Here is a 27,271-nt window from a genome sequence, read left to right as displayed (position 1 = left end):
GAAATAAACCTTTTGAATTTTTACATGTCTGAAAGTGATTATTTTTCCTTCTCACTTGATTAACATGTTTACTAAGAATAGAATGTTAAGTTCATAATTATTTTTCTCAGAGGATTCTAAGATGAAATCATAGTCTTGTTCCCTTGTAGGCCATATTTTTTCCTCTCTGGAACCTTAGGATACTCTCTAGATGCTTGAAGTTAAGAAATTTCTTGAAGATCTGCCACTGTTGAGGTTTTTGTTTTAATTCCTCCTGTGGTCATAATTACATTATGTACAACTGTCAAAAATCATCAAAAAATGTAGTATCTTGACTCAAACTGTAACATCAGGAGGAAGAAATCCTGTAGTACTTAAAGCCTATACTACAACATTCAACATTAGATTATACCATTAGGTAGGGTTTCTCTAATTATTTTGCATTTATATGTTTAATACTTTGATCTTCATTCAAGGTAGGAATTCCTAAGGTTTTATTTGGACTATGAAACCCTCTGGCTTTCTGGTGCAGTCTATAGACCCCTTTCCAGAGTAATGTTTTTAAATGTTTAAAATTAAATACATATGATTAAGAAAGAGACCTTTTAAATTGAAATGTAGTTATCAAAATGCTAAAAACCAAAATTGTAATAGAGTAAAATATTGCTGCTTCTTCTTTTCTTTTTTTTAGAGAGGGAGAGAGGAGAGAGAGAGACTCCTCCTTTTTTAAAAAAAATTTTTCTTTTTTAAGATTGTATTTATTTATTCATGAGACACACACACACACAGAGAGAGAGAGAGAGAGAGAGAGAGAGAGAGAGAGGCAGAGACACAGGCAGAGGGAGAAGCACGCTCCATGCAGGAAGCCTGATGTGGAACTCGATTCCAGGACTCCGGGATCATGCTCTGAGCCAAAGGCAGATGCTCAACCACTGAGCTACCCAGGTTTCCCCTAAAAAAAGATTTTATTTATTTATTTGAGAGAGTGAAAGAGAGATAGAGACAGCACAAGTGGGGGAAAGTGGGCAGAGGGAGAAGCAGACTCCCCACTGAGCAGGGAGACTGACCCAGAGCTCAATCCCAGGACCCTAGGATCATGAACTGAGCCAAAGGCAGATGCTTAACTGACTGAGCCACCAGGAGCCCTGGAGAGAAAAACTCTTAAGTAGGCTCCACACCCAGCGCTGAGCCCCACATAGAGTTTCATCTCAGAATCCTGTGATCATGACCTGAGGCAAATTTAAGAGTTGTATGTTTAACAGACTGAGCCACGTATCCAGGCGGCCCTGTATCACTTTTTTATTAACACTTTACGTAAGATATATTGGAGGATTTTATAGCCACTATAATTTCAAAATAGTGATGAGTAGAAGTGATATTTTGAGATATTTATAACCCAATGTGCTATAAAAATATATGTGATTTCTGTTGGTAACAAAATCACGAGTGTTGCTGTAAGTACTGTAATTTGTGCTTATATTCAAAATGGACAAAAAATTCTAAAGTTTAGTAAGAGACTAGGGAAAATAAAAATATAGTTTTCTTCCTCTAAGTTCAAAGACCACATGAATTTTTTTAAACAAATAACATACATTTATTATCTAACGGTTTCTGCAGTTTAGGAATTTGAGAGTGGTTTAATTGGATAGTTCTGGCTTAGGTTCTCTCATGATACTGGAGTTGAGATGTAGGCTGGGGCTGCAGTCAACCAAAGGCTTGACAGCAACTGAGAACCCACCTCCCAAATGGCTCACTCAATGGCTGGTGAGTTGATGCTGGTTGTTGGAAGGAAGTCTCAGCTGCTTTCCATGTGGGCTCTCCAAAGGCCCCTGAATACCTTTACAACATGGTGGCTGGCTCCTCCAGACTGGGAAATCCAAGAGAGAGAAAAGTAGAAGCACCATGGTTTTTTATGACTTAGCCCTATAAGTCATACACTATTATTTCCCCCATATTCCATTTGTCATACAGACCAACCCTGATGAAATGTGTGAGAGAATGGGCATAAATACTAGGAGGTGAGGATCACTGGGGGCCATCTTAGAGGCTACTACAAGTTATAACCAGTATTTGCATCATATTTTGTGTTCAGCTTCCCCCCAACCCCCAGTTTATACATATTTCTATTAACAGAGCTTACACACTTCTTGTTTTTAGGAACTACATGTTATTCCAATGATATTAACTCTTTTTTGAGGTTTTATTTAATTTACTTTTTAAAAATTTATAACTAAAAAGTGTTTAAATTTAAATTTGATTAACATACAGTGTATTATTAGTTTCAGAGGTAGAGGCTAGTGATTCATCAGTCTTATGTAACACCCAGTGCTCATTACATCTTGTGCCATCCTTAATGCCCATTATCCAATTACCCCATCCCCCCAATCCCTTCCCCTCCAGCAATCCTCAATTTGTTTCCTATGATTAGAAGTCTTTTATGGTTTGTCTCTCTCTCTAATTTTGTCTTATTTTTCCCTCTTTTTCCCTATGATCCTCTATTATGTTTCTTAAATTCCACATATGGATGAGATTATATGGTAATTATCTTTCTCTGACAGACTTATATCATTTAGCATAATACCCTCTAGTACTATCCATGTCATTGCAAATGGCAAGATTTTATTTTTTTGATGGCTGAGTAGTATTCCATTGTATATATCTACCACATCTTCTTTATCCATTCATCTGTCAGTGGGCATCTGGGCTCTTTCCATGCTTTGGCTATTGTGGACACTGCTGCTATAAACATTGGGGTGCAGGTGCCCTTCAGATCACTACATTAGTTTCCTTGGGGTAAATACCCAGGAGTGCAATTGCTGGGTTATAAAATAGAGGGTAGCTCTATTTTCAACTTTTTGAGGAGCCTTCACGCTATTTTCCAGAGTGGCTGCACCAGCTTGCATTCCCACCAACAATGCAAGACGGTTCCCCTTTCTTGGCATCTCACCAATATCTGTCATCTCCTGATTTGTTAATTTTAGCCATTCTGACTGGTTGTGAGGTCGTATCTCAATGTGGTTTTGATTTCTATTTCCCTGATGCTGAATGAAGTTGAGCGTTTCTCATGTGCCTATTGGCCATTTGTAGTTTTTCTTTGGAGAACTATCTATGTCTTCTGGCCTTTTCTTGATTGGATTATTTGTCTTTTGGGTGTTGAGTTTGATAAGTTCTTTATAATAGGTTTTGGATACTAGCCCTCTATCTGATAAGACATTTGCAAATATCTTCTTCCACTCTGTCCGCTGTCTTTTGGAGACCTCCTGAATTTTATGCAGGGACTCTTATTTATGAATCTCTAACTTAGAGTAAAAGCTCTTTGAGGTTTGGCAGACTGTGTGCTCCTGAGATGGTGGCAGCAGTTTTCCTGCCCCTACATGCTCTTTCAGCATACGACATTGACACTCTCCCATCAAGAGGTTTCTCCACTCCCTTGAATCCTCTTGTGACAACTTTGACCAAGAGAATGTGTGAGAAGTGACGCTATAACCATCTGAGTACAGGCCTTAACTGATCTGTCAGCCTCTATTTTATTCCTCATAGAAGCAAGAAACCATGTAAAAAGTATAATTAACCTAGACCACCACGCTGTGAAAAACCTAACTGAGCCCTGTGAAGAGACAGTGGAGCATGAAATGGCAAGTGGAGAGAGGGTGAAGAAGCCTTCTTGGAAGTGGATCCTTTAGTCTTAGCCACCCTACTTGATGCCATGTTGATCAGAGGTGAGTTGCTCCTCTGAACTATTCCAAAATCCCTGACCTATAAAATTGTGGGCAAAATAAAATACCTGGGGATCCCTGGGTGGCGCAGCGGTTTGGCGCCTGCCTTTGGCCCAGGGTGCGATCCTGGAGACCCGGGATCGAATCCCGCATCGGGCTCCCGGTGCATGGAGCCTGCTTCTCCCTCTGCTTGTGTCTCTGCCTCTCTCTCTCTCTCTGTGACTATCATAAATAAATAAAAAAAAAATTAAAAACAAAATAAAATACCTGTTTCAAGCCACTGAAATTTGGGGAAATTTGTTAGAGAGTAACAGATAGAATGGAGGACCATGACCATGTTTCACATGTCTTTTGAATCCTTCACATTAATTAGCATATTGATATGCAGAAAAAAAGGGACTCAGGAATTATTATTGACATATGGAGGTTTGCATAGCATTTGGCTGTCATTAAAGAACTACAGGGAGTAATATCATGAAATCAAAGTATTTTGTCCAATAAATGCCCTATGATTCTTTTTTTTTTATTTAAAGATTTATTTATTTAGGGATGCCTGGGTTGCTCAGCAGTTGAGCATCAGCCTTCGGCTCAGGGCATAATACTGGAGTCCCGAGATTGAGTCCTGCATCAGGCTCCCTCTGCAGAGCCTGCTTCTCCCTCTGCACATGTCTTTGCCTCTCTCCGTGTCTCTAATGAATAAATAAATTTTAAAAATCTAAAAAATATATTTATTTATTTTAGAAGGAGTGAAGAGGGGGAGAGAGCATGCAAGCAAGTGCATGAGTTGGGGGAGGGGCAGAAGGAGAGAATCTTCAAATAATCTCCCCTCTGAGAAAGGAGCCCATCACGAGGCTCTGGGGCTCAATCTCAGAACCCACTCTTGGTTCTACTGGGTGGAAACCAAGACTCCAACGCTTAAGTGACTAGGCCACCCAGGTGACCCTGGCCTATGATTCCTAAGATAACCAGCCTGGTTTTCAAGATCTCAGATTAGCCCCAGGATGCTTCCCAAATGCTGACTCCTGGATTGGTTCCCAAAGATTTTCAGAGGTTACACTCTTTCCCTGGAGAGAGTATAAGAGGATTAGAGAAGATAATGGAAATGAAAGTTAAAATAGTGTAGTTGTGCTGGAAGCAATCTCTGTACATATGAACACTTGGACTGGGTCTGGAGACAGACTCAGAGGAGTGCTATTGCATCATGGTTGTGAGCACAGGCTCTGAAGTCAACCTGTCATAACTGAAATCTGGCTCCACCACAGGACCTGCTATGAGACTAGGGCATGTGACTTAATCTGTGCCTTAATTTACACATTTGTAAACTAGGAATAAAATAGTACCCCCCCATAGAAGTATAATGAGATTTAGATGAGTTTACATTTGAAACATTGTTTGGCACACATAGTTCCCACTGAAGTCCAAATGGATCTCTCTTTTTTTTTTCCCCAGAACTTCTTTTTTTTTTTTTCCTAAAGATTTATTTATTTGAGAGAGAGAGAGCAAGTGAGCACATGAGCCGGTGGGGAGAGGTAGAGGGAGAGAGAATCTCAAGCAGACTCCATGTTGAGCACAGAACCCAATGGGGGCTTGATCCCAGGACCCTGAGATCATGACCTGAGCCGAAATCAAGAGTTGGTGGCTTAGTTGACTGAGCCATCCAGGTGCTCCCAAATAGATCTCTCTTGAAATACTCTCAGTGACTTCTGAATTATTTAAGTGATTCTTAAAATATATATGTGCCACATGCACACATATATATAGATACATATGCATATGCATAGTGTGCATATCAACTTTGTATGATTATAGTAGTTTATATTTGGCTTAATGCATATAGAATGTTTATAGCTAGCATTTCTGGGTTCACACAAAGGATGGTATAATATTTTAAAAGAGGTTAATTAAAAGATACATTAGGCTGTAAATGCTATATCTAATGCCCAAATAGTGAAGATGAAGCTAAAATGCTTGAAGTTGGCATGCAGGAGTTGCAAATCCAACAGTTTACAATGGAAAGAGGAATACAGAAATGGAGTCACTTAGGGATGCCTGGATGGCTCAATGGGTTAAGCTTCTGACTCTTGATTTTGGCTCAGGTTATGATCTCAGGGTTGTGAGATTGAGCCCCAAGTTAGGCTCCGAGCTGAACGTGGTGGAGCCTACTTAAAATCTCTCTCCCTCTCCCTCTGCCCCTCCCCTTTCAAAAAAAAAAAAAGAAAGAAAGAAAAAAAGAAAAGAAAAAGGAAAAAAAATGGAGTCACTTATTCATAGTCACTCAACCAGCATCCAGTGCCAGCAATTCTTTGCATTAATTTATTTTATGTTTGACCACTCAAAAAATGGGCAACATATTTAGAATCTATATCTGCCTTCCAAAAGGATAATGTATGTTTAATGGGGCAAGCAGTAACATTTTCATTTCAGCATGTTTCCCTGAAAAGGATCACTAATTATGGTCTACAAAACACTGGTCTACAAAACTACTGTGTTAATTTGGTAAATGTAAATTCTCATTCGGTTGACTAACTTTATTGTCATGTGCTCTGGTTTTCTGGGATCTTTCTTTCTTTCTTTCTTTATTTATTTATTTATTTATTTATTTATTTCTTCTTTCTTTCTTTGTCAAGGTTTAACACTCCTTGAGAAGCTTATAATGGACTTTCAATACTAATCAGCTCTTCAGTTGTGATGATATGATTTGACACTTATTTTGCAGCACAAAAGTGAGGGGGAGATCTGACAACTCAGAGTTCTCAGCACTAATATTTTGTTAAGTAGAGCTAAGGGAGAGCTGAGTTATTAACAAATACCTGATTATCAACATATTAGATTGTTAACTTGAATATCTTAGCCCCAAAATGTCAATCATAAAATTGTGAAAATATCAAATTTTGTTTCCATATCCTGTTGCATCTACATAAAAACCACTTTAAGGTTATGTCTATGTAATTGTAGCAGGTCCCAGTTAATTAAGGAATTACATATTTTGTGAATAGAGAGCTACTTCCTAAATATTTCAGGGATTTTGAAATGGCCAGATAGGAATGTTATTATCCTAAATAAAGTTTAAAAATTAAAAAAAAAAATCACCTAATTTAATTTCATTAGGAGACATCAAGTTTGAAATTTTCAAAGTAAAACGACATTCTACTTGAAGGGGACTCACATATCATCTTAGTGGTCATTTTCTTTAGGCATTAACATCACATAAGTGAGACATTTTGGATAGCAACAACAACAACAAAATAAAATAAGAATGTGATGTGATTTTCTGAGAATCTTACCTGAGGACTTTTCCCCAAAGGAAGATAGTGTGGTTTAGCAGTTTAAAAGCACGCTGTCTAGAAGAAGACATCTTGGGCTCAGACGCCATCCTTGGCACATTCCAGCTTTGTGACTGTAGGCAGATTACTTAGCCTCAGTCTCCTCATCTGTAAAATGGCCATGATATTACTATTTGTATCTACCTCACAGGACTAGCACATAGTAAGTGCCATATGAGTCTTTGTTAAATGAATGTACGAAATTTCTTTGTTGAACACAGTAATGTTTCATCAATTGCTTTAGTGAAACTAGGGTGTTCTGAGTTTACAAATTCCTATCCATACAGGTACTTTTTGACATTTTAACAAGGAGTAACTTCTCAGGAATTTCATATATATATAATATATATATGTAAAATGTTTGATTATGAAAATAACAGCTTCTTAATGTCTTATGTTTGGAAACGTCATTGCATTAAAAACATTTTAAATGCTTTTCTCATCTCCATTTGTCTCTGTCACCCTTTAAAAAAACCAAGGAAGGTAATTTTGTACATGATAAATGATCTGAACTGAATGTCACCCTCAAGAAGCAAGGAAGATGATCTGTGTGGAAAGGAAAAAGAAATTAAAGTGACTGTTTTAGTAACTTCATAGCTACTCCATCCAGGATTTACATGCTACGAGAAAGAACCATTCATGATTTTCTGTTGACTTACTGGAGAGAGAATGCAAACGTGACCTGGAAAAGCTGCTTCATTGTCTGATCATTGGGATGACTACATCCTGCTTGAAATCACCTACTTACTGATGGGCCTTCATTCATCAACAGTCTGTTCAATTTTGGAGACATTGTCATATCTGTTTCATTGAGGTCATTGAAGCCTGGGCACAGAGGAGGTAATTTATTTCTATGAGAAAGAAGTTAACTTACAGTGAGACATTAAAGAAAGAAAGATATCTACCACTTATCCACCTATATTCAATATTAGTCTACTTGAAATTACTTTATCATTAACAAGATAACAAATTTTAAGAAAACCAATCATTTGTTTGGTTTTTGTTTGTTTGCAGCATCTACCTTTACAATGAATTGGTAATAACTTAAGCTGGCTTTGCTGTGGAATCTTTGTTCATGTTTTAATGACTTTTTTTAAAAAAGATTTTATTTATTTATTCATGAGAGAGAGAGAGCGAGAACGAGAGAGAGAGAGGCAGAGACATAGGCAGAGGGAGAAGCAGGCTCCATGTAGGGAGCCCGATGTGGGACTTGATCCTGGGACTCCAGGATCACACCATGAGCTGAAGGCAGACGCTTAACGGCTGAGCCACCAAGGTGTCCCTAATAACTTTTATTTTCTAAGCATTCTATAACAGTTGACCTTGTGCTAAAATCTAGGTGCTTTGATTTTTCCAGAGAATATTAAGAACATTATATTTTCTCAGAAATAAATCTCCACCCAAAGTAATATTTTTATTAAGATCTCAAGTTTCCTTATTCTTCCATCAAATGAAACTTTTCATCATTTTAATAATAGGTGTCACTTCAAGATGTGGTTTAAGAAGATTGGGGAAAAAACCCTGCTTTCAAGATTATATAGAGAACTAACGAAAAATGACATCTCATGGTTATGTCTTTGTACTTTATAAAACTCAAAATCATAATGCTTTCTTTTTTTTTTAATTTTTATTTATTTATGATAGTCACACAGTGAGAGAGAGAGAGGCAGAGACATAGGCAGAGGGAGAAGCAGGTTCCATGCACCGGGAGCCTGACGTGGGATTCGATCCCGGGTCTCCAGGATCGCGCCCTGGGCCAAAGGCAAGCGCCAAACCGCTGCGCCACCCAGGGATCCCAAAATCATAATGCTTTCAACTAAGAATGATAAATCCCTGTCTTTTCATTCAATATTTTATTTAACAAACACTTACATGGTGTTTACCATGTGCCAGGCATTGTTCCTTGCACTTTACAAGTATTAACCTGTTTATTCCTTTAACAATGCTCTAAGGTAGGTACTATAATTACTCCCATTTACAGATGAGGAAACTGAGGCATGGGAATGTTAAATAACCTGCCCAGGATCATATGGCTAGTAAGTGGCAGAGCACAGATTTGAATCCATGCTAATTTGGCTCCACTACCTTATTCTCTTTTGTTGCCCATGTTTAATAATAATATTGAATAAAATTCCTCTAGAGTCACTTCACTAAAAATATAACTTTTTTCCTTTTTAAATTTTATTATTATTATTATTATTTTTAGAGAGGGGTGGGGGCAAAGAGTGAGAGAAAAAATCTTAAGCAGGCTCCATACCTAGCACAGAACCCAATGCCGGCCTTGATATCATGACCCTGAGATCACAACCCCAGACAAAATCAAGACTTGGCTGCCCAACCAACTGAGCCACTCAGGCACCCCACCCCAAGAATAGTAACTCCTAACACAGAAGTACTTGCCAAAATGTTTATTTTTTAAAATTTTTTTAAAAGATTTTTTATTTATTTATTCAGAGAGAGAGAGAGAGAGAGAGGCAGAGACACAGGCAGAGGGAAAAGCAGGCTCCCTGCAGGGAGCCTGATGTGGGACTGGGTCCTGGGACTGCAGGATCACATCCTAGGTCAAAGGCAGATGCTCAACTGCGGAGCCATTCAGGCATCCCCAAAATTTTGGTTTAAAAGACCTGGCTCCTCTTCTATAAAATTTTAAAATAATTTGATTATAGGTAGATTAGACATAGATGTGAAAAGACACTGCCAACAAGAGGAAAAAAGGAAAAAAATATACTTTTAAAGGTTGAAGGAGAGACATACACATTTTATTTTCCCCTATCCATCTTATTGTCTGATTTACTTTGTACAACATAAATAGGGAAGATGTAAAAAAATGGAACAAGTAGTTTTAGTTGTGACACAACAACAGAGTTACATATTAAAGTTTGGCTTTAGGGGCACTTAGGTGGCTCAGTCGGTAAAATATCTGCTCTCAGTTTAGGTCATGAACTCAGGATCCAGGGATTGAGCCCCATGTTGGACTCTGGGCTCAGCAGAGAATCTGCTTCTTCCTCTGCCCCTCCTCCCTCATATTCTCTCTTGCTCTCAAATAAAGAAAGAAAAATCTTTTAAAAATAATTAAAAAAAATAAAGTTTGGCTTTAAATTTTCTTTGGTATGTTACTTGCTTACCTTTGGTAAGGTTTCAGTTTTTTTCAGGGAAGTTGTTTCATATATTTTATTGCACTGTAAGTTTATTTTTCTTATGTTTGGGCCTGGAAAATATGATCACTGTAACATACTTCGAATCATTTAGGAAAAAAATTAGTTATTTTTGGAACCACAAATTGTGAATGGCTGACTTTTTTTGAGGGGCTATCTCTGTTCTCAAAACCACAATTTTAATAGGCCTTTAGGTCTTTAGTTTTCTCTATTCTTCAAGTGAGACTTACTAAAACTGCATTTCAAAATGTGAGTTTGTTTCTGACTTCTTCTATGATTCTTTTATTGAAAATACATTTTAAAAAGATGACCCGAGCCAAAGGCAGATGCTTAGCTGCCTGAGCCACCCAGGTGCCCTGAAAATGCATTTTCAATGTCCACTTAATTAAGGCAAGTTTCAACCTCTGAGTTACTTTACAGACTCCTGATGAAGTAGATAAACCTGAGGTAGCAGATGAGCGTTCTGCTCAACCTGAGGGTTACTGCATACTTTAGAGTAGGATTTCTCAAAACAAGGTTAGGAACTGTCTACAGCAGAATCAGGTGTGCTACCTCTAAAAAAGGAGATTTCCAGGTTTCCTAAATCAGAATTTCTGAGATTGAGGATTGGGAATCTGCATCTTTAACCAGCATCCTTATAGATTTTTTAAAAAATATTTTTAAGTAAAAATATCAGCTACCCAGGTGCCCCAATTATAACTTTTATATGCACTAGGAAACCAAAAATTTCAATTGACTCACTTTAATGCAGTATTTGCTTTAATACAGTAAGTGGAACTGAACCCCAATATCTCTGAGATATGCCCTGTATATGAATTTGACTGGTTAAGACTTAGAATTAGGCAGATACCTTGTATCCCCCGCCCAACAGCTTGCTCCCATGAGTCCATACCTCTCCAGACACTTGACTTCTTCCAGGTCTGGCCCCTGCTACCTGGTGGCTCACACAGGCACTGTATGCACCTGGGCAGCCTGCCTTGGGAACCCCGAGCCCTCCTGGCCTGTGGAGTCCAACCAGTCCGGAAGCTCTGCCTGGCCTCTAAGGGTGGAGGGAGCACAGCAGCCCAAGTTCTTTCTGAGGAGACAATTTAGACTGCTCACAGGCAGTCCTCATTGGACTGGCTGCCTGAGAGGGTCCATACTAATGAATCAAGGCTCCCAGGTGTCTCTTAGTGAAGGTACCCTGGTAGCCCTCCAGGCCCCATACTGGCAAGGCAGTCCAGATTCCTCCAGTTTTAACTTCAGGGAGAATATGTGCATTTCTGTAGGTTAAGGCTGGAATTAGGAAGATGCCAGATACCTGAAACAGCCTTCTCTTTTGACCCAGCCTACCTCTACACCTGCCCCACTCCAGTTCAGTTACTCTGAACTGCCTGGTGTGCCCATGCGCAAACCACACCTTACCAGCTGGCTTTAGTCTGCAGGGGGCGCTTCAGGTCTGTTCCAGAATGAGCCTACCGGGAGGAGGGAGGCCAACTCACCCCCAAATCCTTCTGAATCTGCAGCTTTAAACTGGCAACAGTCAGCCCCAATTTGGACTAGCTGATTGATGGGGTATCGGCTTCTCCAGCCATCAAGGACATCCTGCACACCACCAACCTGGCAAGTTAGTCCAGATTTCTCCAGCTCTGCCTTTGGAAGAATATGCGCATTTGTGTAGGTTATGGCTTGGATTAGGCAAATGCTTGTACTCCCAAGAACTCCCTCCTGTGACCCTGCATACCCCTATAGATGCCCTGTTCCAGAGCCCTGTCTCCAAAGATGTGTGCAGCCCATGAATGAGGCACACATCTTGTCAGCCCCCAAGGTCAGCCAGGGCACTCCAGGCCTTTGGAGTTTTTAATCAGTCCTGAACCACCTGTACTACTCCCCTGGTGTGGAGGGAACTTACTCCCCAAAACTCTGAGGCAGCAGATTTAAGCTGGTGATGTCAGTCCCCATTTGGAATGGTTGCCTTTTGGAGTCCTGGGTTTACCAGCCATCAAAGCTCTCAGGCTTCTCATATTGGAGGATACCGTGGTGGCCCACCAGGCCACTTCTTGGCAAGGCAGTCCAGACCTTTACAGCTATCTTTAGGGGAATATGAATGTTTTGTGCAAAATTAACTGGAAGGATGAGAAAACCATATGGTTTAAAAACAGGCATATGGGGAACCTGGGTGACTCGGTTAAGCATCTGTCTTCCGCTCAGGTCATGATCCCTGGGTCCTGGGATGGAGCCACGCATTAGGCTTCCTGCCCAGTGGGGAGTCTGTTTCTTCCTCTCCCTCTGCCTCTCCCTCTGCTTGTGCTCTCTCTCTATTGCTGTTTCTCAAATAATAAATAATTAAAAAAATAAAACCAGACATGTACTGAAGGGCAAAATTTGATGACAGCACTATAAAGGAAGGACCAAGTCCTTGAGACATTATGAAGGAAAAATAATATAGGCTAGTAAAAACAGAAAAACCCAGTTAAAGAAATTATTTATCCATGAGCTTTATAAAGGCAGGGTCTATAAATAATTCAGTACTGTATTCCCTATGTCAAATAATGGCACAATGGTAATTAACCTTTCCTTGAGCTAAGATACCCTTTGAAAAATATGGGAGAAACTAGTGACCCTACTTCATTCTAAGAGCAGGCACTTAGCAAATGTTGGTGAGACTAAATTGTATACATAACATTATGTCTTTTTTCCTTTTTTCTTTACTGAATGGCTTGGCTAACTTTCTTAACTTTGATGGACACGCTTATAGACCCTTTTGCAAGAAAAACAAACTCAGGGTTTCCTGTTCAGGGAAAAAAAGACCCATTGCACTTAATTTCCTTTCCTCCCAATGTTTTCCTGCAGTAACACAAAAGATGTTAAAAATAAGAATGAGGGGCACCTGGGTGGCTCAGGTCTGCTCAAGTGTCTGCCTTTGGCTCAGATCACGTGACCTAGGATCCTAGGATTAAGCCCTGCTGATTAGGGAGCCCGCTTCTCCCTCTCCCTCTGCCTCTCCTCCTGCTTGTGCAGTCTCACTCTCTTTCTCTCTCAAATAAATAAATAAAATATTTCTTTAAAAAAGGAATGAAATCATGCTCGCTTCGGCAGCACATATACTAAAATTGGAACGATACAGAGAAGATTAGCATGGCCCCTGCACAAGGATGATACGTAAAAAAGGAATGAAATCATAACAGTGCTGCAGAGAGTGACAGTGGCAGGTCAGGTATTTTGAAAAATTCTTCAAAGATAAGCAGATAAGATTGAACTGATGAAGAAGTCAAAAACAGGGAAATTGTAGTCATACCCACAAGAGATGAATGTGGTTCTTTCTGAGGGAGCCACAGAGGAGGCTGGATCTTTGCTCATCACATAGAGCATTAGGGAACTGTGGAGGACTTGTCAGGATACCTACATAAAAAATGCATTCTCCATCAGCTGCACATCCTACTCCTTCCTCCATATATGGAGTGGCTGCCTCCCAGATAAAATCTTGGAGGAATGCTGTTTGTGGAAAGAGGGTGCTCATTTGGGAGGCCTCCTCGTGTGGCTGCTGTGCCCTGAGGGAGAAACAATAAATGTTGAGATAACTCAGGACTTATCACAGACATGGAGGGAAAACTTTTTAAAGTTAAGGTCATTCCACCCAGGAGATGTATACTCAGAAATAGTCACCCAGCCAAAAGTAAAGACTCTTTACTTATTTATTTTTTTGATATGTCTGTTGGCTGACATGCCACTTTCCTGCCCACAAACACTACTTGGGCGCCTGATGCTGTAACTATCATCCTTACACAGAAATTGAAACCAGGCTTTCTCATTAGAATGACAGCATTCACTTCTGACAATCATTACATTCCTGTCAGACTTTTACCGATACAAACTATAAACTCTGGGAAAAATATAAAATACAACTAATTACAGTATTTGGGAGCAATCAAAAGCAGGCAGATTCTGGGGGAGATTCAGCATTTGGAAAAAGGGAATAGCTGTTAGCTTTTTTTGTTATTGTTTGTTTGTTTGAACAACCTTTAACCTGAGTGTAGGCTAAAGTCTGTGCCATGCAAGGGCAGAGCATGGGGATAGATGGTTAAAATGCAGGAGAACAAAACAAAACATAGTCTTACCAGAGGACAGAGTTTGGGGGCATCCATAGCTCTTAAAAGTGAAAGGGAAATGCCCCCAAAGTGAAAGCCAGAAAGGAGTAATCCCAAGATATTTGTATAAACTCTCCCCAGACTCTATGGCTGACCCCCATAGCTTAACTAATCATATAGAGGGAAGACTCCAAGTAGCCTAATTTAGGTTAAAATAATTGAAGTGATATTTGAGCTGCTGTCCATTGTAGGGGAGACAGTCTGCAGTTTGATTTTAGCTAATTTAACTGACCGCGTAAGAAAAAAAAAATGTTTGTAGAGGAACATGATAGAATCCAGAGTCTCTACAACATATCTACAATGTCTGAGACACAATCCAAAGTTACTCTATATTCAACGAAACAGGAAAACATAACCCATACTTGGGGACAATCAATTAAGACTGACTCAGAGATGATGAAGACGTTGCAATTAGCAAACAAAATTAGAATTCTTTTATTAAGTTTAAAAAAATTTAGGTAGTTAACATACAGTGCAATATTGGTTTCTGGAGTAGAATTCAGTGATTCTGAATTCAACACCCAGGGCTCATCATAATACCTATCACCCATCTAGCCTATCCCCCTCCATCAACCCTGTTTGTTCTTAATTGTTAAGGGTCTCTTATCGCTTGTTTCCCTCTCTCCCTTTTCTCTTTGCCCCCTTCCCATATGTTTATCTATTTTCTTTCTTAAATCCCACATATGAGTGAGATCATATGGTTTGTCTTTCTCTGACTGACTTACTTCACTTAGCATAATACACTCTAACTCCATCTATGTTGTTACAAATGGCAAGATTTCATCCTTTTTGATGTCTAAGTAATATTCCAAGTGAAAGAGACTTTTAATGTAGTTATTCAAGAGGATATTTGTTGGGAAAACAGATATATATGACTAATAGGGAAATCAAGACCAGTCATCCCTACTAATCCACAGACTTCTTCACTTGTGGATTATGATTCATGAAAATCTGAGAAAAAGAGGATGAAAGAGAAAGTCCAAGGTTAATAAATTCAAACATCTGAGCCCAGAGAAAACAGAAATAATTTACGGAGCAGAAGAGAACTTGAAATAATTCCAAGTCAGATTCTTAAAGTTTCATCATAAAATAGGAAGTGGCCATTGTAAAAAAAAGGAAAAATCAATGAATAGGAAACTATTCCTAGAAGAAAAAAAAAAAGAATAATAGATGTGCTGAAGACTAAATTAGTGTTCTGGAAAATAAAATTTCCTAGAATGTAGAGAAATAAAATTAAAAGGTAGAAAAAATGTAATAAAAGTTGAAGGATAGACCCAGGAAATTCAAGTTCAAGAATACGGTTTTCTTTAGTCAAAGACATGTGTAAGCCACATATAATTAGAAAACAAATATCCACACCTACATACATCCTAGTGAAATTTCAGAACTTCATGGATAAAAAGAATATCTTAAAAAGATTTAGAAAAAAAAAAGAAAATAAAAATTTTTTTTTCAGAATAAAAGAACAATTACATTGGATGAGAATGATACCAATCAGACTTCTTATCAGCAGTCCTGTATGTTAAAAGACAACAAAATACTGCATTCACATTCTGGGGCAAAATGATTTTCAACCTGAAAATGTATACCTTGCTGATTGATAGGTAAATGGAGGTCAAAACATACATTGTTGGACATGTCAGAATCAGAAAGCTTAGTGTTCAAGTAGCCTTTAAAAAATTCCTTCAAGAAAATGAAAAAAATACTACAAGAAAGAAGACACCATGTCTTATAATTGTGTGTGAAATTTCAGAAAATCTAAGTGTAAGTATAGCTCATAAAATTCATGCTAGTCTCTAGAAGAACTAAAAGCAGATATTGTTGACAGGATTGCCCCTGATGAATGGAAGTGGGTAGAAAGGCCTTTTACCTTGTATTTTATACCCTTCTGTATTACCTGAATTTATTTTTGTTTTAAATACAATTATTTGTAACAAAGAATTTAATAAAAAATTCAGGGATGTTTGGGTGGCTCAGTCAGTTAAGAATCTGCCTTTGGCTCAGGTCATGATCCCAGGGTCCTGGGATGGAGCCCTGCATCAGCTTCCCTGCTTGGTGGGGAGCCTACTTCTCCCTTCCCCACTCCACTTGCTTGTGCTTTCTCTGTCAAATAAATAAATAAAATCTTTTTAAAAAATGTAATAAAAATTTAAAAGGCATCCATCCCCCAATCTAGCAGTACTTATATTCTAATTGTGTTGTTAGATTCCTTCTTTAGACATTTTAAAGAAGAACTAGTTCATTTAGTATAGTTTGGTTTTGGAAAAAGTCTAGGGTGCTGCTGTTAAGACATATCTGCAAATAAAACATTTCAGAAAAATCCTTGATCAATTCAGCACATACACAAAAACAGTAAGATACAGACATATAAGAAAGATGACTTTCATTTCTTCACTTGAAAGTGAACCTTACAAATTAAAAACAAAACAAAATGGGATCTCTGGGTGGCTCAACGGTTTAGCGCCTGCCTTCAGCCCAGGGCGTGATCCTGGAGTCATGGGATCGAGTCCCACATCAGGCTCCCTGTGTGGAGCCTGCTTCTGCTTCTCTCTCTCTCTGTGTGTCTCTCATGGATAAAATAAATTTAAAAAAATCTTAAAAAAAAAAAACCTTTAGAAATAAAACAAAACAACAAACCAAAACATTCTTTCTGCTTCAAGAAGTTTGTCATCTCGTTGTAATTGCCCATTATGGTAGCCGCCAGTCACATATGGTTGCTGGAATTTGACATGTAACTAGTCCAAATTGAGATGTGCTGTAGGGGTAAATACACATTAGATTTCAAGTATTTACTCTGAAAAACCCTGAAAAATATCTCATTAATAATGTTAAGAATATTAATTACATGTTGAAGTGACTTTTTTTAGTGTACTGGGTCAAAAAAATTTTATTAGAATTAATTTTATGTTTATTTTTACCTTTATATAATGTACTATTAGAATTTTTAAATCCCTTATGTGGTCCTCATTTGTGGCTTGCATTATGTTTCTATTAGACAGTCCTGAACTAAAGCACCAAAATGTAGTACACAACCATTAGTACTCAAATGAATTTTTTATAGCGTTTTGAAGGAGAAAACTATCATTTTGGCTTTCACTTATCAAAAAACTTCCCTGGCGATGAAGGAAGGATCAATGCTAGCAATACTAGAACGAAACAGAATGAGAATAGGAAGTTGGGAGAATAGGGAACATCACTGACTTCAAGGAGAAGAAATGCCTAATATAGAAGAGGTTTGTTGGGCCTCCCAGGTGGCTCAGCGGTTTAGCACCACCTTCGGCCCAGGGTGTGGTCCTGGAGACCCAGCATTGAGTCCCACGTAGGGCTCCCTTCATGGAGCCTGCTTCTCCCTCTGCCTGTGTCTCTGCCTCTGTGTCTCTCATGAATAAATAAATACAATCTTTAAAAAAAAAAAAGGTTTGTTAGTTGAATGACTTCCAAAAAATGTTTGCCTCCAAAGCTTGTACTCTACTATTACCGTAAGTTATTCTTTTTATATTCATATTCTCTTAATACTTTCTTTACACAATGCCATTCTAGTTGGGGATTCCCTATCTACAACTTTGTTAGAATTTTCTACATATGTACTGATCATATTTTTTGTTAGGGCATTTTCCTACATTGATGTGGTAATTACTACATTATTCTCATCCTGTTCAAAGACATCTACAGTGATTCAAATGTGGGGAATACATTTCAGAGCAGAAGTTATCTCAATCCAGCAGTTATCTTTCAAACAATATTTGTCTTCATGTCAACTGAGCTTCCCTGACCCACCTGAAAAGGTCACTTTTATCAGTAGAGATAATTTGCATATTTTTCTTTTGAAGTTGGATGATTAGCTTATTTCCTGAGGAATGTTACAGTGCATTTGTGTTCTCTGCTTTATCATTATAGATCACTTATCACTTGTGATTTTTCACTCTGTCATGAACTATGAAAAACAATTACAGTGTTTATTAACTGAGTAGCTCTGTGGAAGGTAAAAGAAACTACTAAGGTGGGAGTCAGAGCTTTCTTTACAATAATTAAGAAATGGTAGAAGGAAGAGAAATGGGGGATATTAAAAAAAAATCCAGAAACAATAGAAAGTAGCAGTCCTTTTAGCCATTGACAGTATTAAAAGATAATATTAGGGAAAGGTTGTGAAAGCTTTTACTTTTACATTCTATCAACTGTATAAGGGCTGTTGTTGGGGCCAAACACATTAATAATCACATTAGGGATGTGCAATTTAGCAGTTAGGCCAGCGATAAGCAAATAGTAGGTGTTCTATCAATGCTTGTTAAATAAGTGAGAAAATCCATGACTTATGGTTCTATTTCCTACTTCTATTTTCAAATCTCATCACTTATCAGCATAAGATGTTCTGGTCTCATTACTAATATGGCTGGCTACTTTAGGAAGATAGTAATTTGTCCTTTGTTCTTACTTGCTATAGATGTTTTTTTCCCTTTCCCAACTTGAGGATGAAACCAGATCTTGCATTTCTTTCCTTGCCTACGTGCCTTTTATGTTATGGGAGGCAGTAGCAGTTGCTAGGCAAGAGAACACAAGTCCCTTCTTTTTTTTTTTTTTTTTTTTTTGGTAATAGCCTTGGCTCGGTAAGAATTATGTAGAAAGTGGTAGAGGTAAGTGCTTGAAGTTTAACAAGAGAAAGCTGTGGAGTCCAAAGGGAGAGGAAGATTCCTGAGACTAAGAGATGGGTCATGAAGAGTTTCCATCAAAGTAAATCTCTTACTTTTAAAATGAAATAAAGAAACTGGAACTATAAAAATATCTAGGTCTGATGATGGTAGAGGTTAAAAAAAAACAAAAAACAAAAAACGAAACATGGCTGCATGGGTTCTCTAGTTATTCCCCATTATAGAAGTTGTGGGGAAAATGACCTGAGCTATAATTGCAGTGGTTGATATTACATTTTCTGAGAATGAAAGAAACTGTGTCAACACAGTTTCAACACAGTTCTGTATATGTATGTGTGTTAGCATACATACACATACAGAAATCTGTTAGCTACCAAACACTGTGTAGGACGTTCTTTTCAGGAATGTGTACGTGTTTGTATTACACCTACTTAAAGGCTAAAGAAATAATTTATTTATACCTTCTAATTAGGTCTTACTTCTTAACAATCATCCTACATGATACTACTTCTAGTTTAATTGTCCTCATTATCCAGTCTTCTTTAATCCATGTCTCTGTCACACACTGTAACCTTTTGCTCTTTGCAGGCAAAAGGCTGATTGGAGTTTGATTTCTTCTTTCTTTCTGAACATCCATGCCAGAGAATACAACTATCCTTTGTGAAAGAGCCTCTTTCGAGCCAAATGAGAAGCCTGCACTACAACGAGGAGTCAGGAGATCAGGAGACCTGACCAAGTAACCTGGGGTTCATTCATCAGTCCCTGGGTCACTGTAAGTTCAGACCCTGCTCCAGACAGGCTAAAAGAGAAGGGAGTGGATGGGGTGATGTCCACACGGTGAAAGCCTGTCTTTTGAATGAGGCATCACTGAGAGATACTGCATCACAGGAGGTCAGTCGGATGTGTCCACCCTCCTTCAGCCATCTGTTCAGATGTTCCGATAAGGGTCTCTCTGCCAGCAGGGCCCGTGGCGGAGGAGGGTAAACAGCAGCACCACAAGGACACCAGACACCAGGCAAAAGGCAACAGCAAGGACGACTCTTAGAACTGTGGAAAAATTGCAAGAGCATTAATGTAAAATTAATGGATTAGGAAAGTATAAAGATTGTAAAATTAATAGATGAGGAAAATAGGAAGATCATGCATCATCAGTGCCTTAATTGTAAACTTTCAGTGACATTTCTGAAGGAACCTTGAAATCAGCATAGTGTATTGATAAGATTACTAGACTAGAGTCAGGAGATGACCTAGGTTCTGGTTCTGGCATGACATTTGACCTTTGGGCCTCAGCTCCACTATAAAGGGAGAGTAACTGAAATCTTTCTTTCTTTTTAAAAAAGATTTATTTATTTAGGGGTGCCTGGGTGGCTCCGTTGATTGGGCACCTGCCTTTGGCTTGGGTCATGATCTCAGGGGTCCTGGGATCTGGCCCCCTGTTGGGCTACCTGCTCAGCAGGGAGTCTGCTTCTCCCTTTCCCTCTGCCTCTTCGCTCATGCTCTCTCTCTCAGATAAATGAATGAAATCTTAAAAAATCTTAAAATGAATGAAATCTTACTTATTTACTTGAGAGAGACAGACAAAGAGACTACAAGCAGGGGGAGGAGCAGAGGGAGAGGGAAAAGCAGATTCCTTACTGAGCAGGGAGCCTGACGCAGGGCTGGATCCCAGGAACCTGAGACCATGACCGGAGCCAAATTTAGATGCTTAAGCTACTGAGCCCCCAGGCACTCCACTTTTTTTTTTTTTTTGACTGAAGTATTTCTAAGGTCCTTTCCCAACATTAACTTCATGCATTTTTATACAATTAAAATGATCGATTGTTTATGGTCTCAAGGTCAAAGGAAAAACCATCATTAATTGGGTCTAAAAGAAATTGAATATCATCTTTTAGTTTCTGGATTTGATTTCTAGTAAATATCTTTTAGATAGGAAACTTTGAGCACATGTCAACAATGGTAAGCATTTTTAGGATAACTGTGTACTACTGCCAATCTGTACCTTTATTTGCACATATCCCTTTGATAGCTGACCAATCATGGGGAGATATATGGGGTTATTTTTTATGAGATGCTATTCATTATTTCATCTGGAGAGTTACACTACACACACACCCTAGTCCATGATACTGTATACATCATAAATATCATGTTGTACCATCTCTAAATGTATGTCTGATCTTCATTGTAAAAATAAAGAATTGCAAAAATAAATAAATAAAGAATTGCTTGTTGGCTTAGGCAGTGGGAGAGCAAACATATCTCTGATCCTGGCAGCTCTGTCTACAGAAGCCCTAGTGCTCCATGGAACACAAGTGAAAATCACTTATTTAACCTAAACTTATTGTTGTAGAGATGAAAAAAAAAGTAGAGAGATTAGATAATTTGGTTAAGGATAAGAAGATAATTAATTGTATTTGGACTGGAATATGTGAGCTTATCAGTCTCATGATTTTAAAAAACATCTGTTCACTAATGACTTCCAATTTGAAATCTTCCCCAAACTCAAGACTCATATATCCAAATACTTGACATATTTCCTTGGATACATTTCAATGGGCATTTCAATCTCAATAAGTCCAAAACTCAACTCCTAGTTCCCTTGTGCCCTCCCCTTCCCCAAACTATGTTCTAACTGCAGTCTTCCCCATTTCAGTTGATGGAAACTTTCTTCTTCTGGTGTCTCAGTCCCAAAGTCTTGGAATTTTCCTTGACTCCTCTCTTTCTCTCACATTCTGTTATCAATCTGTCAGGAAATCCTATTGGTTCTACCAAAAACTATATTCCAGAAACCAATGACTTCTCCTTTTCTCTACCATCACCTTGTTCTGAACCATGATCATTTTTTGCCAGAATTGCTAAAACATTCTCCTGACTTGTTCCCTAGCTGCTGTCCTCTCTCCTCTACAGTCTATTTTCAACACAGAAGCCAAATGACTTCAAGTCAAATCATGATACTCCTCTACGTAAAGTCTGCAATGAATGTTCATCTCATTCAGAATGAAAGCCAAAGTCCTAATGATAACAGTTTGTGAAGCTCTACAACATCTGGCCTGATTTACCTCTTAGATTTCCTCTCCTACCACCCTCCTTTACCCTCCTACCACCTTCACTTACTCTCTTTTGGCCACACAGGCCTTCCTGTTGTTCCTTAGACATGCCAGGCACACACCCATTTATTGCCTTTGCTATAGTTGCTACAGTCACCTAGATGCTCTTCTTATGAATCTCTGCTTTAGGTAACTCCATCACTTTTTTGCCCAAATCTCATCTTTTATCTATTTTATCTATTTATTAATTTATTTTGTGAGAAAGAGAGAGTGAGCAGAGGGAAGGGAAGAAGGAAAGAATCTGAAGAAGACTCCCCCTGAACATGGAGCCCAGTGCAGGGCTTGATCCTACAATCCTGAGATCATGACCTGAGCTGAAATCAGGAGTCAGACACTTAACCAAATGAGCCACCCACGGGCCCCTCAAATCTCATCTTCTCAGTGAGGGTTTTCTATTTAAAGGTGCAACCAATATGCCCTTTTCCCACACTCACCACCAGCTTGGCACTTGGGATCCTCACCTTCCAAAGTATTTATTATGTTTATTATTTATTATCCATCCCTCTCTCCCTCTAATAGAATGTAAGTTTCATGAGGGCAGAAATCTTTGTCTCTTTTGTTCATGAATGTATTCCGTACTTAGAATAGTACCTGGCACATAGCAGGTGCTCAATAAATATTTGTGGAAAGAATTAATAATCTAGAACTCACAGGTTCTCAATTTGTAGTTCAGTGCTTTTCTCATGATGTCAGAATGCCTCTTAGCATCATGAGAAGGTGATTATTAATAAAGTTAGATCCTGGTGGACAAGTGCCATTACCACTGTGAATGGAGTTAATATAAAGGTGGAGGGAACTGAACAGACTTGAGGAAGGAAGGAAAGAACTAAATGGAAATGAGGGAAGAAAGCAGAGACTAATGATTCTTTAAAATTAATGTTCATGGATGACTTTCTATATTTGGAAATTTATTTTCAATTATTTTTTATTGGCTATGTTGTCATAGTGGTCCCATGGAATATGCTTTCCCAATCTTTTTCCTTCCTTCATTCTTTCTTAGACATGCAGTGGGCATACACCATAAGCTAGGGTAGCTATTGGCCTAAGCCAGTGTTGGGTTCTGGGGTTCCATAATCCCTGCTTTTGGAATCATCAATATCTAGTGGGAGAACCAGATAGACAATTATGAGATCATGTGAGAAATAGTAAAATAAAAGTGTAGCAGACCTGCTATTGGAATGGAGAAAAAGTTGAGATTAGTACAAAGCTTTCTTTTTAGAAGAGAAAGAGGTTAGAAAGCCTTCTGAGAAAATGCTAAGATTTGAACTGGCCTTTGAAATAAATAAGACAGAATGAGTTGCACAAGAGTGTGTTTGGGAAATAATGAGAAGTTGCATGTGGCTGGAATATAGCTTCTGGTGAGTTGAGACCAGATAGGTAGGTTGGGGCCTAGGTCTTAGAAGGTCTGGTTTGTCATGGGACATGTGAAAATCAGCAGCAATTATGACACATGGAAGTGACATGGCCCAATTTGTGTTTAAAAAAAGAAAATAACTGCAGGGAAAGACAGGATGGTGGAGACACTATGGGCTTGGTAACTATAGAAATGTCTTTGACGAGATATGGAGGGCTCAGCACTGGAAGTGTCGTCCTGATAGTGTGGATGAGGGAATTCTAGTGTACTCCCGGAGGAGAATTGACAGGCTCTGGGATGCACTAAATGTGCTGGGAAAGCAGAAATGGAGAGTCACAGCCACCCATGGGTTCTAGTTTGGGTGAAGATGATTAGGCTATGAACTGAGATTGGAGGCATATTAAAAGGATGACTTTGGAGTGGAGGAGATAATAAATTTCATTTAAATTTAGGATTGAAATGGGTTCTTATCCTCATAGAAACAACACGGGGCAACTGCAAAACACAGGTCTAGAATTCTGTATGGATTGTGGGTGTAGGAGAGGGAGGCCTGTGTAAAATTGGTTCATGGTGAGGGTGGAGTGAGGGCACCAGAGACAATGCACTAGGACAGGATCATTTAGGGGGCTGGAGGAGGTGGGAGTCTGAGCATATAGAAAAGACTCAGGAGGGCACCTGGGTGGCTCAGTCAGTTAAGCTTCTGCCTTTGACTCGGTCATGATCTCAGGGTTGATTGAGTCCTGCATGGGGTTCCCTGCTGGGCAGGGAGTCTGTTTGTCCCTTTCCCTCTGCTCCTCCCCCTGCAGCTCACTCAGTCCCAAATGAATAGATACAATCTTAAAAAAAAAAAAAAAAAAAGACAAGACTCAGACTCAGGAGAGATTCTCTCTCTTAAGATTCTCTCTCTCCTTAATTTTTAAAATTAGACACTCCTTTGTAGTCTGAAGGATTTTGTGAGTTTGACAGAGTAAGATTCTAGCATCTGAGAAAAAGGAGTGATCAGTTTTATCTTACTGTGAAGAGACAGGGCTGGTAATGACTGACAAACCCTCTTCCATACAGGAACACGGGAAAACTGCTAAAGGCAGTGTGAATTAGCACTTTTTTAAAAAATATTTTATTTATTTATTCATGAGAGACGAAAGAGAGAGAGAGAGAGAGAGAGAGAGAGAGAGAGAGAGAAGCAGGCTCCATGCAGGGGATGTGGGACTAGATCCCAGGGTTGCAGAATCATGACCTGAGCCAAAGGCTCATGCTCAACCACTGAGCCACCCAATGCTCCTTAGCACAGTGTTTTCTGAAAACTATTTTGGCACTAAGTATTAAAAGCCTCTTCCTCTTGCTGTTACTCCCTCTTCTTCCTCTTTCCCTTTTGAGTAAGTCTGCCTTCCTACTCATCCTTGGATTACTGCAACCAGCCTCCCAGCCATCCTCCCTGCCCTCAGGCTCACTGCTCTCCAATCTGTTCTCCCCACGGAGGGCAGAGGGCTTTCTAAAATAAGAAGCCAGTCCCATCATATGTCCTCTGCCGAAAACCTTTTTTTTTTTTAAAGGTTTTATTTACTTGAGAGTAAGCGAGAGGAGCAGGAACAGGGGGAGGGGCAGAGGGAGAGGAAGAAGCAAACTCTACACTGAGCAAGGAGCCCAATGTGGGCTTGATCCCAGGACTCTGGGATCATGACTTGAGCCGATGACAGATGCTTAACCAACTGAACGACCCAGGGACCTCTATCTGCCTAAGACCTTTAATGTCCGGCACTACTCCTCTTGACCTGAAACACTTAATGCCAGCCTCCTCCGAGTCTTTGTGCTCTAACCAGGCATACTCCTTCTAATTCCTAAAATGCCCCATGCTGTCTCTAGCCTTTGGGTTTCTATATATTTTCTCTTTTGTTTGTAACATTTTCCTCTTTCTTCACCTCCAGTCACCCAGCTCATTCCTTCTCTCCTTCAGGCTTTAGTTTAAATATTACCCCCTTTGAAAAGCCTTCTCTAAAAAAACAAAACAAACAAGACAAAACAAAACAGAAAAGCCTTCTCTGACCCCTTAGATGTAAGCTAATTAATTGCCTTTCCCATATGTCCTTTATAATAGGATTCACCACACTTAGCTGTTAGGGCTTGTTTAATTCTTTATCTCCCTATCTTCCTTGCCTACCTCCTTACACCATTGCCAAGGGGTCCAGGTCACATGGGGACAATTTCCTTGTCTTACTGCTGTTTCCTCAGCAGATTTAACACCTCCTCCATAGGCACTATTGGGTACATAATAGGTACTCAAAAAATAGCTGTTCATTAAATATTCATATACTTTGACTCACTAATTTAATTTCTGGGAATCTGTCCCAGGGGGTAGTCAACAAACCAGTGTGTGATGGAAAGGGAAGATGATACAGTAGAAATATGGTGTTGGAGAATGTGAGGCTTGAATCCGGACTCTACCACTTAAGTCATGTTATTTTCTGAGCCTTGGTTTTCTTCTCTGTAAAATGGGGATACATGATATTGGCAAGAAAAGGAAGACAGGTTGCTGAATTAAGCATCAATGACTTTCAAAAGGGATATTTCCAAAGAGAGATGGAAGCAAGAACATCATTTTTTCAAATAGCTCAGGAGTGAAAGATGAAGAAATACAGAATTCAAATGATTAGTTCAAGAAAATTAGGATTGAAGAGAGTGAGAGCAGGCACTTAAAGCTGTTCTTTGATGAGTGATTTGGGCATGTTCATAGTAGAAGGGAGCCAGTGCAGAGGAAGAAAATGAAGCTAAGATTCATTGAGGTTCCAAGAGATGAGGAGTGGGAGCATATGCAGGAGGAAAGGAGTTGAAAGGAGTTAGGTTACTCAGGGAAGAATATGTTTTCCTGTGAGGAGGCGGGGGGCACAGGGAAGGCAGGTTAAGGCTACTAAGATATTCTGAGGTAGTAACAGGAGAACCTAAAATACTTTTTTTTAAAAAGATTTGTTTATATATTTATTCATGAGAGACACACACAGAGAGAGGCAGAGACACCGGCAGAGAGAGAAGCAGGTTCCATGCAGGGAACCTGATATGGGACTCGATCCCGGGACTGCAGGATCATGTCCTGGGCTGAAGGCAGGCGCCAAACCGCTGAGCCACCCAGGGTTCCCCTAAAAGACTTTTCAATGGAATATCTTGCTCCCCTAAGGACATCTCATAAGAATTAAAGAAGCCAAGATGGAATTACAAGTTTGGGGGAAATAACAAGGCTTTCCTGTAGAATATAAGAAAAGAGTCTAGTAAGGGTGAATACATTTATTTGCTAAGCAGTGTTGAAAGATCCAGCTGGGATTGGAACAGAAATTTCAACATTCATAATTTGAAATGATAACAATAGGCTTCTGTTCCACTTAGCTGACCAAAATGCAGAAACTATGGTTGTTTTAATTTAGGGTTGAGTATTGCTGTGGTGGGCAGGGTATGGGATGGGCCACTATTAGGATGTCAAAATTGCCTACATCGAGGACAGGAGTGGGAGTGAGGAGTGAGCTGGTGTATACCAAAGCAAATTCCCAATGTCATTAATGAATGATGACACATGTCCTGGGAAACTGATGATAGTGACAACAAGAATGAGAAACAGGTGCTGTAACTGGCCTTCTCTCTGAGGGAGGGAAGGTTCTAGAAGGGGTATCATTGAACAGAGGCACTACCCAGCAATGGGGGAACAAGAAAATGCCAAGATGACTATGCTGAAAACAGATCAAATAACACAGACATACTGGAATATACATATGTAAATGTAGTCTGTGACTGGGTCTTTATAGCACAGTCACATTTGAGGCTCATTCATTCATAGCTTCTCTCTCCTACTTATTGAATGATTGGGTTCTTTTTTTAAAA

At 39.2% G+C, this 27,271-nt stretch overlaps 1 protein-coding gene and 1 non-coding gene across 2 annotated transcripts in view; one reads left to right on the top strand and one right to left on the bottom strand.

The window, feature by feature from the left end:
• The first annotated feature begins 13,235 nt into the window (after positions 1 to 13,235).
• LOC129507421 (U6 spliceosomal RNA) lies at positions 13,236 to 13,342 on the top strand. Its single transcript, XR_008663992.1, has one exon. It is a non-coding gene; the product is annotated as a U6 spliceosomal RNA (small nuclear RNA).
• A 4,888-nt stretch (positions 13,343 to 18,230) lies between these two features.
• ACP3 (acid phosphatase 3) overlaps positions 18,231 to 27,271 on the bottom strand; it is a 42,635-nt gene continuing 33,594 nt past the window's right edge. The window contains exon 11 of the mRNA XM_055321536.1: positions 18,231 to 19,993. Within this exon, the coding sequence (XP_055177511.1) occupies positions 19,875 to 19,993 (119 nt within the window). The 3' untranslated portion in view covers positions 18,231 to 19,874. The remainder of the gene's footprint in view (positions 19,994 to 27,271) is intronic.

The sequence above is a fragment of the Nyctereutes procyonoides genome, unplaced genomic scaffold (assembly GCF_905146905.1).
Source record: "Nyctereutes procyonoides isolate TBG_1078 unplaced genomic scaffold, NYPRO_anot_genome, whole genome shotgun sequence".
In the NCBI taxonomy this organism is placed as follows: Eukaryota; Metazoa; Chordata; class Mammalia; order Carnivora; family Canidae; genus Nyctereutes; species Nyctereutes procyonoides.
This window is presented reverse-complemented; position numbering and strand designations above follow the sequence as displayed.